This window comes from Mangifera indica, chromosome 8, assembly GCF_011075055.1.
Source record: "Mangifera indica cultivar Alphonso chromosome 8, CATAS_Mindica_2.1, whole genome shotgun sequence".
Lineage (NCBI taxonomy): Eukaryota > Viridiplantae > Streptophyta > Magnoliopsida > Sapindales > Anacardiaceae > Mangifera > Mangifera indica.
Window position 1 is genome coordinate 8688311 of NC_058144.1, and position 14035 is coordinate 8702345.

General features: G+C 34.0%; 3 protein-coding genes across 4 annotated transcripts; 1 reads left to right on the plus strand and 2 right to left on the minus strand.

The window, feature by feature from the left end:
- The first annotated feature begins 774 nt into the window (after positions 1-774).
- Positions 775-9124, plus strand: LOC123222354 (acyltransferase-like protein At3g26840, chloroplastic). Of its 2 annotated transcripts, XM_044645057.1 has the most exons (15): positions 775-819; positions 961-1440; positions 2116-2167; positions 2500-2555; positions 2681-2839; positions 3582-3686; positions 4328-4434; positions 4754-4875; positions 5031-5139; positions 5330-5472; positions 6114-6483; positions 6959-7072; positions 7564-7649; positions 7784-7893; positions 8555-9124. In XM_044645057.1, exons 2-15 carry the CDS (start codon positions 1047-1049, stop codon positions 8743-8745), a joined length of 2118 nt encoding a protein of 705 aa, XP_044500992.1. In that variant the 5' UTR covers positions 775-819; positions 961-1046; the 3' UTR covers positions 8746-9124. The 2 variants fall into 2 exon arrangements, with proteins under 2 accessions (XP_044500992.1, XP_044500993.1); XM_044645058.1 differs by lacking the exon at positions 775-819 and having other exon boundaries at positions 874-1440; positions 5342-5472.
- Positions 9125-9508: 384 nt separating this feature from the next.
- On the minus strand, positions 9509-11072 carry LOC123222355 (F-box protein CPR1-like). Its single transcript, XM_044645059.1, has one exon. It carries the CDS (start codon positions 10852-10854, stop codon positions 9703-9705), a length of 1152 nt encoding a protein of 383 aa, XP_044500994.1. The 5' UTR covers positions 10855-11072; the 3' UTR covers positions 9509-9702.
- Positions 11073-13281: 2209 nt separating this feature from the next.
- On the minus strand, positions 13282-13812 carry LOC123223507 (zinc finger protein 3-like). Its single transcript, XM_044646669.1, has one exon. The coding sequence runs from the start codon at positions 13810-13812 to the stop codon at positions 13282-13284; it is 531 nt and encodes a 176-aa protein (XP_044502604.1).
- Positions 13813-14035: the final 223 nt, after the last annotated feature.

Sequence of the window (14035 nt, forward strand, 5' to 3'; positions counted from 1 at the left end):
GGGAGGAAAGCATTCGCCGGAAGGAGAGGCTGCTTCGGGAGGGAGAGGCCGTCGGCAATGGTCTTCGTCTCCCAAGGAGTTTCCGACGTCGATCGAGCCTCTAAATGGGAGGAAAGCATTCGCCGGAAGGAGAGGCTGCTTCGGGAGGGAGAGGTCGTCGGCAATGGAGCCGGAACAGTCGCCGGAGATTTCAAAACCAAACCCTAGGATGAAACTACCATTTTTTAAAACTTATGCTGAGGGAAAATTTTTAGTTTTTAAAGTTTAGGGGGGCAAAATTAGCTTCTATTTTAGTTTATTTTTAATATTATAATAAAAATGACGATTTTACCCCTACCACCGTTAGGGTTTGGTTAAATCTAACCGGCCATGGGTGGGTATTTGGTGTTTCCATAGTTAAATGGGAAACTTTTGAAAAAATATCAAACCTTGGATGGGAAATAGTTGTTTGACCTATTTTTAAACTTAAGTGAAATATATGATAAATTTTTAATTTTTTTAATATTTTCACTACACAACAATTTTTCAACATTAACAACAAAATTTAATAATCGGATAAGTATTTGAGTTTTCAAAGATGTTTAGATTTACATTAAACCTTAGGTGGGAACAAGTATTTTGGCCTTCAAAAAATATATCAAAAGGAGCAAATACTATATATGTCATCACATAATTATATATTATTTTATCTTTAATTTAAAATTATCAATCACACCATAAACATATATAAATTTATATATATTTATATATCCAATATAATTACACATAATTTCATGGAATCAAAGGTATATTCTGCGTAAACCAAGTTTGTCTGAACAGGTACAAAAATGCCTTCATTCCTCATTTCTCTCTTACCGTTCTTCTCTAGATAATATTATTATTATTATTATTTTGTTTTATTCATCATATTATATTTGACAGCAGATTATTGTAATATCACTTGAATACTTTCATCTGTAGAAAAATCTGTTCTAGTCTAAACCGCCATAACTACAAACAAATAGACGGGGAGAAAGGCTGCCACTGCTTCTTCTTCTTAGCTCTCCATGGCCATGGCCAGCGCTTCTATTTTCTCCGCCGATTTATCGACGCTATTTCGCCCAGACATGACGTCAGCGCCAGACAAAACAAAGTGGAGTCCGATTTTGAAGCCTCTAGCCGCGTCCACGGAGCAGAGAGCAAGGTCATCGACGGCGAGAACGAAAACGGCGAGGGAGAGGAGGAACAGCTTTGTGGAGAAGAAGAGTAGTAGTGAAGAAGGTGCGAGATTTCGCGGAGTCAAAGTGGAGGAAGAACGGGAACGCGATAGAAAGAGTTTGAGAGATTACTTTGTTGAAGCAAAAGATATGATTAGATCGGACGGTGGTCCGCCTCGCTGGTTCTCTCCATTAGAGTGCCGATCTCATTCTCCTGATTCTCCTCTCCTCCTCTTTTTGCCCGGTTTGTCTGTTAGCTTATTTTCATTACTTTTTATTGGTCAACACTCTTTTTAGGACTGTTATATTTTAATTAAAAAAAGTCAATTATTAATCAATCACAGCGGGGAGGACGTAACGAAAGGAGTTGCTGCTTTTTGTTTTTTTGTGTCCACTTGATAACAGTGTCTTGAGGACTTTAACACTGACTGGGCTCAGCCTATTCGGACCCATACAATTGACAATCGGTTGAGAACATTATTATATAATAGTGATATATATAAAATTTTATGAATAAATAATAATATATTATTATATAATTAGATAATTAAAAATTAAAGATAAAATTATATTTAATTATATTATATCATTATTTATACACAAAAATGTGTACATAATTTTATTACATTACAATATTTTTTAGTTAAATCATGTAATTGAACAATTAGACTATGGAAGTAATTTATGCTAAAATATAACTTGTAATGTAAAATACTGGCTTACCCGTCCAACCAATTAGATTTAAAAAAAAAAAATTGATTTACCATATAGGCGAAATGTGATTGCAAATTTTTACATTTTATATTACAAGTTGCTTTTGTTATTCAAATAATTGGTATTTGTTATGTAGTAGGTTTTTTCTTTTTTTAATGGAAAATAGAAATTCATATTTCTCTATTATTCAATATAAAATTTGCAGGAATGGATGGAGTTGGACTTGGACTTATAACACAGCATCAAAGACTTGGACAGTACGTACGCGTTCAACCATCATTAGAAATAATACTTGTAAAAATGTTTAGATTAGTTTGTGATTACTATTATTTTAAAAAGTAAGGGCTACACTTCATTTCCAATCATATTTATTTAGTTCAGACCAACTTACAAATGTGTTTTCCCATAATCAAAAAAAAGTATAAAAGTTTATAAAACTTGATCATTATGTTTTAGCTTATGTATTATCTTTGATTCTGTCAACACTTGGTAAGAACCTGATTATTATGTTATGTGATTATCTGCTGTCTACTGACTAGTTATAGCATTGTTATATAAGCTGTTTAATTTGTATTTCATATGAATGAAGGATATTTGACATATGGTGCTTGCATATTCCTGTCAAGGATGGAACATCATTTACAGGTTTTGTTTTTTCTTTCTTACTCGTATATTATATTCATACATGTTACATATAAGTGATATGCTCTATCAATAAGCTGTAACTTTCTTCTTTTTGAATGATTTCTCCCCAATTGGTTATGGTTCAGGACTAGTGAAGCTTGTAGAAAGAACGGTTAGATCAGAGAATTATCGTTTGCCAAATAGACCAATATATCTGGTTGGAGAATCTCTTGGAGCATGCATTGCATTAGCTGTTGCAGCCAATAATCCTGATATCAACCTTGTGCTAATTTTGGCTAACCCAGGTTAGAATTTGCTTTAACTTTCATGCTAAAGATATTAGTGATTTTGCTAGTCTTATTAATAAAATGCATGTGTGTATTGATATTAAAACTTCAACATTAAAAGTTGTTTTTTAATTGTCAGAAATAAATGTTAATTATTTTATATCATTAGCAAGCTTATGACTGTCATGCTTGTTTTTGAGTTTGACCAAGTTAGAATTCAGTTATTTGCATGGTGTCTTAATGAAATTTTGAATACTAGATCCAAATTAGAGGTTATGTAGGTATTGTTGAATATGACATTTAAGAGAATACAATTATCTAGTGTTCTCCTGCAATTATGGTAAAATCTTTCACCATCTTATCACTAGATGTAGGCTTTCAGCCCATTACAAACATATTTATCTTTTCTGATTGTTGATTTTCTGCTATTCTGTTGATGAACTAATCCAAATTTGTTTGATGAGTAAACCTGACACCACCGAATTTGTCCTTGACTTTTTTGTTGGTTTAACTGACTGGATCTAGCTTAGCCACAGTGAAACAATGTCTATTGAAAGAGGGATACATGCCAGAGGCTGCCACATATGGGCAGTGATCTTTTGGGATCAAAGTACTGTTCTAAATATAGCTCTCCTTGAGAAACTGGAAAAAAAAAATCTGTCACTTTAGCACACATGAATACTAGCTTCATCATGGATGGCATTCAGTTCATAAGTACCTTTTCTTACTTGTATGGTATCTAATTGATGTTCTTTTACAGCTACATCTTTCAGCAAGTCGCAGTTGCAACCTTTGATACCTTTATTGGAGTTTATTCCATATCAAGTCCCTCTTATTCTTGTGTCAGTGCTCTCTTTAATGGAAGGTTTGCTCTTCTGCTCAAATCTCTGCTTTATGTCTTCGTTACTTTAACTGCATATTGTTTTCACTCTGAGATTTTTTAAAGTAATCATTTTAGAGGGAATATTACTTGCACAAAAATGGTGTCCAATTTGAAGCAAGTGGTGCAATGTGATGGCGATAGACAATTGACTTTGGAAACATATTTTCGATAGACATATAGATTGGCATAGAATTTTTTAACATTTTTCTTAATTTTTCATTATTAGTTTTTCAAATTAAGAGATAGGATCTATGATAGGCTTATGAATTGTCAGTGTATTTTTCAGATAATTACAATGCTTTTCCAGTATTCATGCTTCGGTATTATGATAATGGTGTTTATCCGTTTTATTCTTCCTAGTCACTTCTTGAATGACCTGGATTGGCTGAAGAGTTGGGAGCTGGGCTTCAATTTTTCTTGAGCTTCTGTCTTTAACTTAAATGTGAAGAAAGAATGTTATTTTCTTTGTACTGCTTCCAGAAAATGATGCTAGTCTATGTCCTTTCATTATTCTTAGTGCTAGTGAACATTAATGCCCCAGTTACACATAAGTTTGCTGCATATTTATTACCCTATAATCTTATATTTGAAGTGATATTAACTATCACAATATATGCATATAGGTGACCCTTTGAGGATGACTGTGGATAAGCTGGTAAAGGGACTGCCTTTGCAAACAACAGTTGGAGATCAGTCACGGGATCTTGTTACAGTATCATCTTACCTCCCTGTAAGATCCAAACCTAGATTAAGAATAAGTGAAGTGTGAATTAGATGGTACCATAGGCATTATAAACTTTGCAACATTTATTTTAATACTTTGAGTGACAATTTTCTGCTAATATGGTTCTATATTTCAATGTTTTTATGATATCGCAACATATTAATTATCAAAAAGAAAAATAAAGAACATGCTGGAAATCTGTTGGAATTCCTACAGAGACAATTGCATTTTATAACGTATCTATTATTTCAGATTGAGGTTGCCAATATATATTTTTCTCATCCCATCTGCATTGCATGAAAAGAATTAATAACTTAAGTTGCAGGTTATTACTGACATGCTGCCTAAAGAAACTCTTCGTTGGAAACTAGAAATGCTTAAATCAGCATCTGCATATGCCAATTCCCGCCTGCATGCTGTGAAAGCTCAGACACTGATACTCTCCAGGTCCTAATCGTTTGCTTGGTCTTTGATTTTCAACATTTTAAACTTTCTATAACCTTGCATAAATTCCATATCATAGTATCAGTTTAAGCACTTTTTCTGTTTATGTTTATGACTCTTCCAGAACATGTCAAAGTCACTGACTATCTTCCTTACAGTGGGAAGGATCAGCTTTTGCCAAGTGGAGAGGAAGGTGAAAGACTTCGTCTTGCACTACCACAGTGTCAGATTCGTAGGTTCAATGACAGTGGTCACGCTCTTTTCCTGGTAAAATATATTAATTTTCTGTCTTTGCTTGCGTGTATGTACTTGCATCAGAAACTTTTTTGCTTCTTTTTGAGCCACAGTCAGATGTATTGGCATCTTGGCTGAGTCCTATGTGTTTCTTTCTATATGTTTATTGTATGTTTTCACTTTATAAGTCGTCCTCCAAATTCATATTTGATGCATATAGTAGTTATTGTGTCAGGAAGATGATTTCGATTTGGTAACTGTCATCAAAGGCGCTGGTTTCTATCGCCGTGGAAAGTACCTTGACTATGTTTCAGATTTTATTCCACCAACCCCTTCTGAATTCAAAAAGATATTCAAATCAAACAGGTAACAACTAACTTTCAAGAGAACTTATGCTATAGCAACATAAATAAATTGTATATATCCAATCGGTTCACAAATGGTGTTATAAATTTGAAATATGTCAGTCGAAGATTTCTTAAAGTTGCTAACTGTACCATCCATTCAATGAATTAAAAATAGTGTAGTGGAGCAGTGAAAATATAACCATCCCCACTTAATGGTGCCGTTGGGTTCACAGAATAAACATGGGACAGTGAAAATATGTATCAATAGTCTCTTAGTATCCAAATAATCATAAATCCTCAAAAGTTAACCTTAATTATATTGAGGTATTAAATTGGTTCAATTAGTTACATAGTAGAATTTGATTTTATTCATTATATGCAAGCTCATCTAATCCATTTTGCTCAAACAAAGGACAATAGGGTTTATGAACTGTCCTATTTAATCAAATCCCAATCCTATAAGAAAAAGAATAATAAAATAGTAATAATAATAATTCAATCATTGATGTGCCAATCATAATCTGGAAATTGGGCTATGTACCACGTATATTGCTGTGTTGAATGCTTTTTTCACTAATATTTAGCCAGCTGATTGAGTTGTAATTACCTTCATAATTTTTTTTTTTTTTTTTTGTGGTACTCACAACCATGAACTTCTAGATGGATATATTTAGCTACTGCTCCTGTTATGCTCTCAACTTCAGTGAATGGGAAGATTGTCAGAGGCCTAGCTGGAATTCCTTCTGAGGGACCAATCTTATTTGTTGGCTATCACATGTTACTAGGACTTGAGTTGTTTCCCTTAGTCTCACAATTTATGATCGAAAGAAATATTGTTCTGCGAGGAATAGCACATCCCATGATGTTTAAGAAATTGAAAGATGGAAAGTTACCAGAGTTGTCCCAATATGACACGTATAGAATAATGGGTGCAGTTCCTGTCTCAGGAACCAATTTCTACAAGCTCTTATCTTCGAAGTCTCATGTCCTACTTTATCCTGGAGGCATGCGTGAGGCTCTTCATAGGAAGGTTAGATCTCTTTATTGTTTACAGGGTTACCTTGATCTGCACTTCTTATCGTATTTATTATTTTGATGTTTCATTTTATTTGGAATTTATAATCCTTGTGTAAAAATTTCATTTTCCGGTTTCCTGTGTACCACAATATTTGGAAGGGGAGAAAATAATGAATAGGTCGATAGCGTATTCTTTTTACTAACATAAATGGAATATCTTCTAATAAGATGCTTGTAGTTAGATGATACAACGTTGACTAATTCCACTTTCTCACTTACTCTTCTTTAAGCTTGAATGTGAGTAAAAGTGCCCACACATTTTGTTTGAGCAACTTGTAGTGGTGTTTTTGTACACAGTGTGGCTACATAATTTATATTTTCCTGTTTAATTCTTTGGCTTACTTCTCTTCCTCAAAATCAAACACTAGATTCTTAAATTTCAAGTTACTACTACCATTTTGGTATACTCACTCTTCATACTTTTGCAGGGAGAAGAATACAAGTTATTTTGGCCAGAACGGTCAGAGTTTATCAGGATGGCAGCTAGATTTGGGGCCAAAATCATACCTTTTGGTGCTGTTGGAGAAGATGACATTGGACAAGTAAGCCTGAAACCTTAGTATCATTTCTCCAATTACCGTCTACCTTTACAATTGTTAATCTCTGTCATAAACTGGCATATGTGGTCCTCTGAAGTTTACGGCATGATTTAATTTTATTGATATATGTTGAACTAGACTCAAATTTGTTAGGTTTCCATCCTTCCTGCTTATTGTTATCTGTGCACATCTGAAATTTTGTGCTTATCTTGCGTGATAGGAAAATAAGCAAGATTAAGAAATTAATACTTCTGTCAAGAAGAAAGGAATAATATTCTGATTTATATTATGTGCCAATGAGATGCATATTACAAAGTCTCTTTGTGGGTTTTGTTGGTTAGTGCTATTGTAAATGTCCTAACTAGTGCTAACTTGATTTGATTGTCATATTTACTTAACTCTAGGCATTCTGTGTGCCAACCTATTTAGAGCTTGTTAGTTTCGTTATGGTCTCTGTTCTCTAATGAATAACAAAATGCATTCATTATTGTCAGGTAGTTTTCGATTATGATGACCTTATGAAGATTCCTTACTTTAGGAATGAAATAAATGAAATGACTAGTGAGGTTATAAACTTGAGGTAAGCTGACTATTTTCATGTCAACTAAAATTGAATCTGTGTCTTGACACATTTTCTCGGCCTTTTTTAAAACCTTTATCTATGCCTTCCTGCATTCCCTCCTTTTCAATTTGTTATTGATGTGGTGGTAATAGGACTGATGCAAGCGGTGAAGTCGCGAACCAAGATGTTCATCTTCCAGGAATTCTACCAAAAGTTCCAGGCCGGTTTTATTTTTACTTTGGAAAACCTATAGAAACAGAAGGTACGGTCATTAGCTGGGCCACGTTTTTTAATTCTATTCGCTTTCCTATTTGTAACAAATTTAGTCCAATAGCTTTGTGATTGTCAAAATATTGTCTACTTTAAATATACAATTCATATTCTTTGGTTTAATAGACTGATCCACTATCAAGATATTGTCTACTTTAGACATACAATCTATCATGATTTTGTATTTGAGTTTTGTAAGTCAAAATGCATTTAGACAGTTTGAAGAGCTCATAATCTATTTAAGTAATCATATTTTAGCATCTCTTAATGACTAGGGTGCGTCACACTATTTGACCACCGCCTAGTTAGACAGAAGCCAATTACTGGGTCACTGAAAAACTAGCACAATGAATAATCTGATAGCCATAGACATCAGTGTTCTCTAGTTGAAAAGCCCAACTGATAATCATGAACTCATAGGTGCTTCATTCACTTTTGGTTGCTACAAACAGCCAAGATAGAGTCAAAACTGTGAGACATGTACTGATATTGTTGAGTCCATTGTTGCTGGCCAGTATATAGACTAACTCAGCTAATAATTTCATCAATTTAATTTGCTGCTCTAAAGGCAATAATAAGTAACTAGCAATTTGATTCTCCACAACTTTGACCCTCACTGAGTATTGACTTGCATCGTTAATGTTGTTTTGCAGGGAGGAAACAAGAATTACGAGACAGGAAGAAATGTCATGAGTTGTATTTAGAAGTGAAGTCTGAGGTTGAAAATTGCCTTTCTTACTTAAAGGAGAAGAGAGAAAGTGACCCTTATCGGAATTTATTGCCTCGCCTGATTTACCAGGCCACACATGGCTTTACATCTGAAGTTCCCACCTTTGAACTCTGATTTTTCCTGCACTTAAAAACTCAACTCCCATCTGCATTCACAGATGAGCTCTAGAACTTTCCCTGCGGTGAAGGGGCATCTTTTCATGGCTAAAGTTCTTGCAGAGTATTTGCCTTATTTTTCCCTGGAGTAGAGGAAGGAGCTCAAGAATTCAGATTCTTGCTTCGATTTTTTTGCAGAAAATAACAGAGGTAGTTGATAGACAAAGCCATGGCTAGTATTTAGCTGTCAGTAAGGAAAGTGATGAGAAAAAATATTTATCTATTTGAAAGAAAATTGGTCAACTTTCTTGGTCTGAAGCAACAAACAAAAGAGGGGAATGCCTGTAAAATCTCATGGGATATTTTTGCTTATTAAATTCTTGGAAATTTCATTCTTATTTTACGTGTTAAGAATTTTCTAAATGGTTTTAATTTTAGGATGCGGTTGTTTGGAATAATAAAAAATTATCACAATAATAAATTATCTTGAATACTATATTTGATATAAATTGGTAAATATAAATAATTATTATATTTGATCAGATATAATAAAAATTTTTAATTATATGTAATTACTTTGAAATATTTTATAAGTTATTTTTAAAAATTAAATTAAAAAATTAAATATTTAAGATAAATGTGTAAATTAGATTATCATTTATATTATTATTAATAGTAAAAATTATTTATATTATTTATCATATTAATATTAATAATAAAAATTTAAATCTTATTATTAGATAAATTGAATAAAATAATATAAAAAATAAAAAATAGATAGATAATCAAAACCAAAACACCCCCTTGGAGGAGTGTTGGTGATTATGTTGCTAATTTGTTTATGTGATTAACAGTTACAGAAAAGGAAGCATTATTAATTTGGCTATGCTAGACAAACACAAATTCTAACATAGTATCACTCTACATCTATATAATATCTATTAATGGCTGCATAATCTTTTCTTTCAATTCTTTTTCAAGCAGTTTCAGGCCCGTCAGTGAAGGGAGAAACCAAGCTGCCTACATAAGTGTAGAGAAAAAACCATCTTGGAGCTCTGCGAATGGCAGTGAAGTCATTGACAATTTGCTGTTGAGGTTGATACACAACCAACTTCCCCTCGCCCTTCTCCATCAGAATTTCACCATTCTTCTTCATATACAGAGGCTTCAGAAACATGTAATTGGGGTCCATCATCATCTGGGGTCCGATCACAATCATCTTCTTCCATGACTCCTTCACGCCAAACTCCTTCATTGCCCAAATCTCAACGCGCTCACCTCTCCACATATGAAAAATGGAAAATTGCTCATTCATCACCCCGACTTCAATCTGACAGCTCGTCGGATCACTAACCTCTGGTTTTCCAACTTCATTGAATTCTTCTTTGTCCATGTCGAAAGCCACCACCAGAATACTCATTCTTCTTCCAAACCCCCGAGAAGCTTTCCAAATGAAATATCTGTCAGCAATACAGACTGCTGCTCGAGTGCTGATATGGAATGGAACATCTCCGATTTTCTTCCATTTATCAGTGGTTAATGAGTAAATCCTAGCTTCACATTGATAAGAATCAATGTCTTCAAAAGGCTTATCATAAAGGAAAATAGATCTCAGCACCTTGTAATCATTCTCTCCTCCGTGGAAACCGAATCCCAATGAAGTAAAACAAGTGGTTTCAATGGTGGGAACATCAAACTCCGGAGGCGGAAGCTTCCTGTAAACTCCTGTAGAAGGGTTAAAGAGATAAATATCTTCATTGCATCTTTGATCAGAAATGCAAAGCAGGCCATGGCAGGAACCCGAAACCTCAACTTTCTCAAGACATAAACCAAAGGGCACTTTAAGTTTCCGGGCTTTGCTCCATTGTTCGTCATCTACAGCAAAAAGCTTGAAGTCTGTCCTCAAGATGAGATTTGGGTCGATCTGCATTGCTCTATCAAGGTGCTTCTTAATGAATTTCTTACTTTGAAGCAACGCAAACATGGATTTCGACACACACCTGAATCGAACAAGAGACTTAACTGGAAGTCTAGCAAAAATATCATTGATAATATCACTCGGCAAATTTGCTGAGACATAAGGGACACTCAAAACATTGGTGATAATGGAACAAGGGAGGCTCACCATTTTCGCCAAGTTATCTTTGGCTAGTTGTTTGCAAGCTATGGCTGGTTTGTCTTTGTGATCAGAGAAGAAGATTAAGATTATATATAGGGAAACATGGTGGAAATTGGATTTGCAGTGGCTAATAGAAAGAAAATACAGCTGGGCTACATTCTTCAGAATCTGGAGAGTAATGAAAGATATCTAATTAGAGGATCTAGGTAGATTTGATTGGGTTGAATCCATTATTTAATGTCCTTATAAATGAAATATCTAATTCTCTTTCTTGTCTTCATATTTATCTTTCTCTTTTTAACTTATTCTAGATTTATCTATTTATGTAGATTTTTATTTCTATTTTTTTTTTATTTCTCTAAAATAATTTAATTTTATAATTTATAATACCAATAATGACCATGTGGTTTTTATATATAATAAATTATTCATCATTCCAATTAAAATCTCAAATGGGCTAAAATTACCCAAAAATTAACTTGGATTTTCTTTTCTAAATTGCTCTTATAATATTTAATTTTTTTTCTATATTTGGTGTCTTGTATACCTGTAAGTATTTTTTAAAAGTTTATTTTTATTATTAAATATTAAAATATTTTATAGTGAATACTAAATTAGATATTAATAATAATATGTACATATGTTTATCATTAATACTTAATCTAATGTTTAATCTTATTAAATTTAGATGTCCACTCATTTTTTTTGTTTGAAATGATTATGTTAAATTGTTTGATTAAATAAATATAAAAAAGTAAAATTTGGAAAAAGTTTTTGTTCATTTCTTTGGAAATTTCAAACCTCTTGTTAAACTTTTTTCTTTGCTCAACTTGAATTCATTGACCCCCAAGGTTTTCATAACCAATCCAAAAATTGATCCGATGAAGAGATTGGTTCAAATAAATCGATAATCAAATCAATCAATTGACTTGTGGCCAAACTAGTAAATTGATTATTGAATAAATATAAAAATAAAATTTAAAATAGTTTTCTTTATTTAATCATTTAATATTAAATTTTATTCAAAATTAAACATGTATTGAGGATAGCATGGTGGTATTTTTGTTTTATTTTATACATATAATGTTGGGTTCAAATCACATAAATGGCAAATACCCCAACACTTTTCCTATATTATTTTTACTTTAGTTTGATTATGTTGGAAATTGCCAAAAATTCTGTAAATTAAAAATCCCAGTAAACAAACATACTCGGATTTCAGTAATGTTGAAAACGATCTGCCGTGTATTAATTAATTAATTTCCAGGACATATGTTTGCCTTGCCTTGTACTTTGTTTATGTGGATTAGTAAAATTTTGTTCTATATCTAAGAGAAGAGAGCCTTTCTCTCTACTATTTTTGCGTGTTTTTGGAGGAAGAAAAATGAACTATTTTCCCTCAGTATTAAATTAATGCACATCCTGTATGAATGGAAACCAGAGTTACATGTAAACTTAGGTAGGTATTGTTTGCATGGTAAAATCGTTGGTAGAAGGGAAGGAAGGAACATATAATTTGTTACGAATTGGGCCTTACGTCAACATTAAGAAAGTGGACAAGTACGATTCCAAATGCAGACAATCCAATTCCCAGTGTGATATTGTGGTGGTACACATGTCATGCATACGTGAACTCTCTCTCTCTCTCTCTCTCTCTCTCTCTGTTAACAAACTTTGGCAACATTTTATTTATTTAACATGACACAAATGTATGTGTATGCTTTAACTGAATCTAAACGCCATGCCATGCCATCGAAGAAAACTCATATCAACTCATTAAAAATGTAGAGCCCAATTGGAAACTAGTAAACAAATGGTAGAGGTTCCAGGGGTTGCTTGCAGCTAAGCTACCAATAGCTAGGCAGCTACCATACCACCCTTTACTAAGTGAAAGTGAACCAACTTTGGTTCGTTTTTGGAACTTCTTTTGACACCCTTTGCTTTTCCCAAAAGTCCCCTTATCCTTTTCTCCCACAGCACAACACCACGGACAGTACAATGACAAATAGAATATGGTTTAAGATACAGGGCATTTTAGGGTAACACGACCAGAGAATATCAAATCCCATATCTACACAGAGAAGAAGCAGAAGAGAAAGAGAAAAATAATAATAATAATGATGATGATGATAAACAGGCATCCATCAACACATCAATAACTTAACCATCAAATAATAAAAAATAGCAGCTAATGTAAAAGTACCAAATCGATCTCATCACCTTGCTTTCAACTCAACATCAAACAACAAAGTTATCTTTTCTATCCATTTACTTTTTTCTTTTATATATATATATAACATTAATATAAATTGTTCAACCCTAATCACCATTTCACTTTTAATCTCAGTTCTCAGATCTAGATCTCAAAAAGTACTCAAAACCCATAACGCCAAATGAAATGTAACTAATATAGAATGACCTAATTAAGAAAAAGCATCACAAATGAAGAGTGAGATCAAGTTCGTTAACTTTGTCAGCATTATCTGCAGGAGGGGGAGAGGGAGCATCGGGAGTCATGGAGCTACAACCATGATAAGTAACATTAGGCGGAGGAGGAACGGAGGTTGATGGGTACTGGTACTGCCCATACTGGTGCTGGTAGTGGTACTGTTTCTGGAACTGGTGATCGATGAGGAAGGGTGGTGCAGTGTGGTGTTCTAAAGAAGGGAGTTGGTGGAAAGTGGGTGGGGGTGGAACCTCGATGTTAATGGAGGAGAAGCTCAAGTTTCTACGTGAAGCAGCTCGCTCACGCTTGTGGGCATTTTGGTGGCCACCCAAAGCTTGAGAGCTGTAGAACTTTCTGGAGCAGTAAAGGCATGGAAAGAGGCGGGTGGCAGAGGTTGTTGAAGGCGGAAGTGGGGGACGAGGTGGCGGTGGTGATTGTTGGTGGTGGAGGTGGTGGGCTTGTCGTTTGGTGGGTCTGGGATTGTTGGAGGTGAGGAAGTTGTAAATGTTGGGGTCTGCCATTCGAAAGACTGACTTTCAGGGAATAACAGAGCAGAATGAAAGGAGAAGAGTGAGGGAGGTTTATATGGGGGTTTTAAGCCTTTGTTTGTATCTGTTAAAACACTTGCTGGGATGTGATTGGTTGAGGTTAATAGACACAAATGCCCCCTTCTCTGCCTGAATTGTTGACAAGGAAAAAAGAAAACAGAATGCGAGATAAGAGTAACTTGAATGATAAAAAAGG

Coding starts and splice junctions, on each gene's coding strand:
- LOC123222355 (XM_044645059.1), bottom strand. CDS start 10,854: ATGGTGAGCCTCCCTTGTTCCATTATCACCAATGTTTTGAGTGTCCCT.
- LOC123222354 (XM_044645057.1), top strand. CDS start 1,047: ATGGCCATGGCCAGCGCTTCTATTTTCTCCGCCGATTTATCGACGCTA. Junction 2,556..2,680: donor GGATGGAACATCATTTACAG/GTTTTGTTTTTT, acceptor GTTATGGTTCAG/GACTAGTGAAGCTTGTAGAA. Junction 2,840..3,581: donor GCTAATTTTGGCTAACCCAG/GTTAGAATTTGC, acceptor GTTCTTTTACAG/CTACATCTTTCAGCAAGTCG.
- LOC123223507 (XM_044646669.1), bottom strand. CDS start 13,812: ATGGCAGACCCCAACATTTACAACTTCCTCACCTCCAACAATCCCAGA.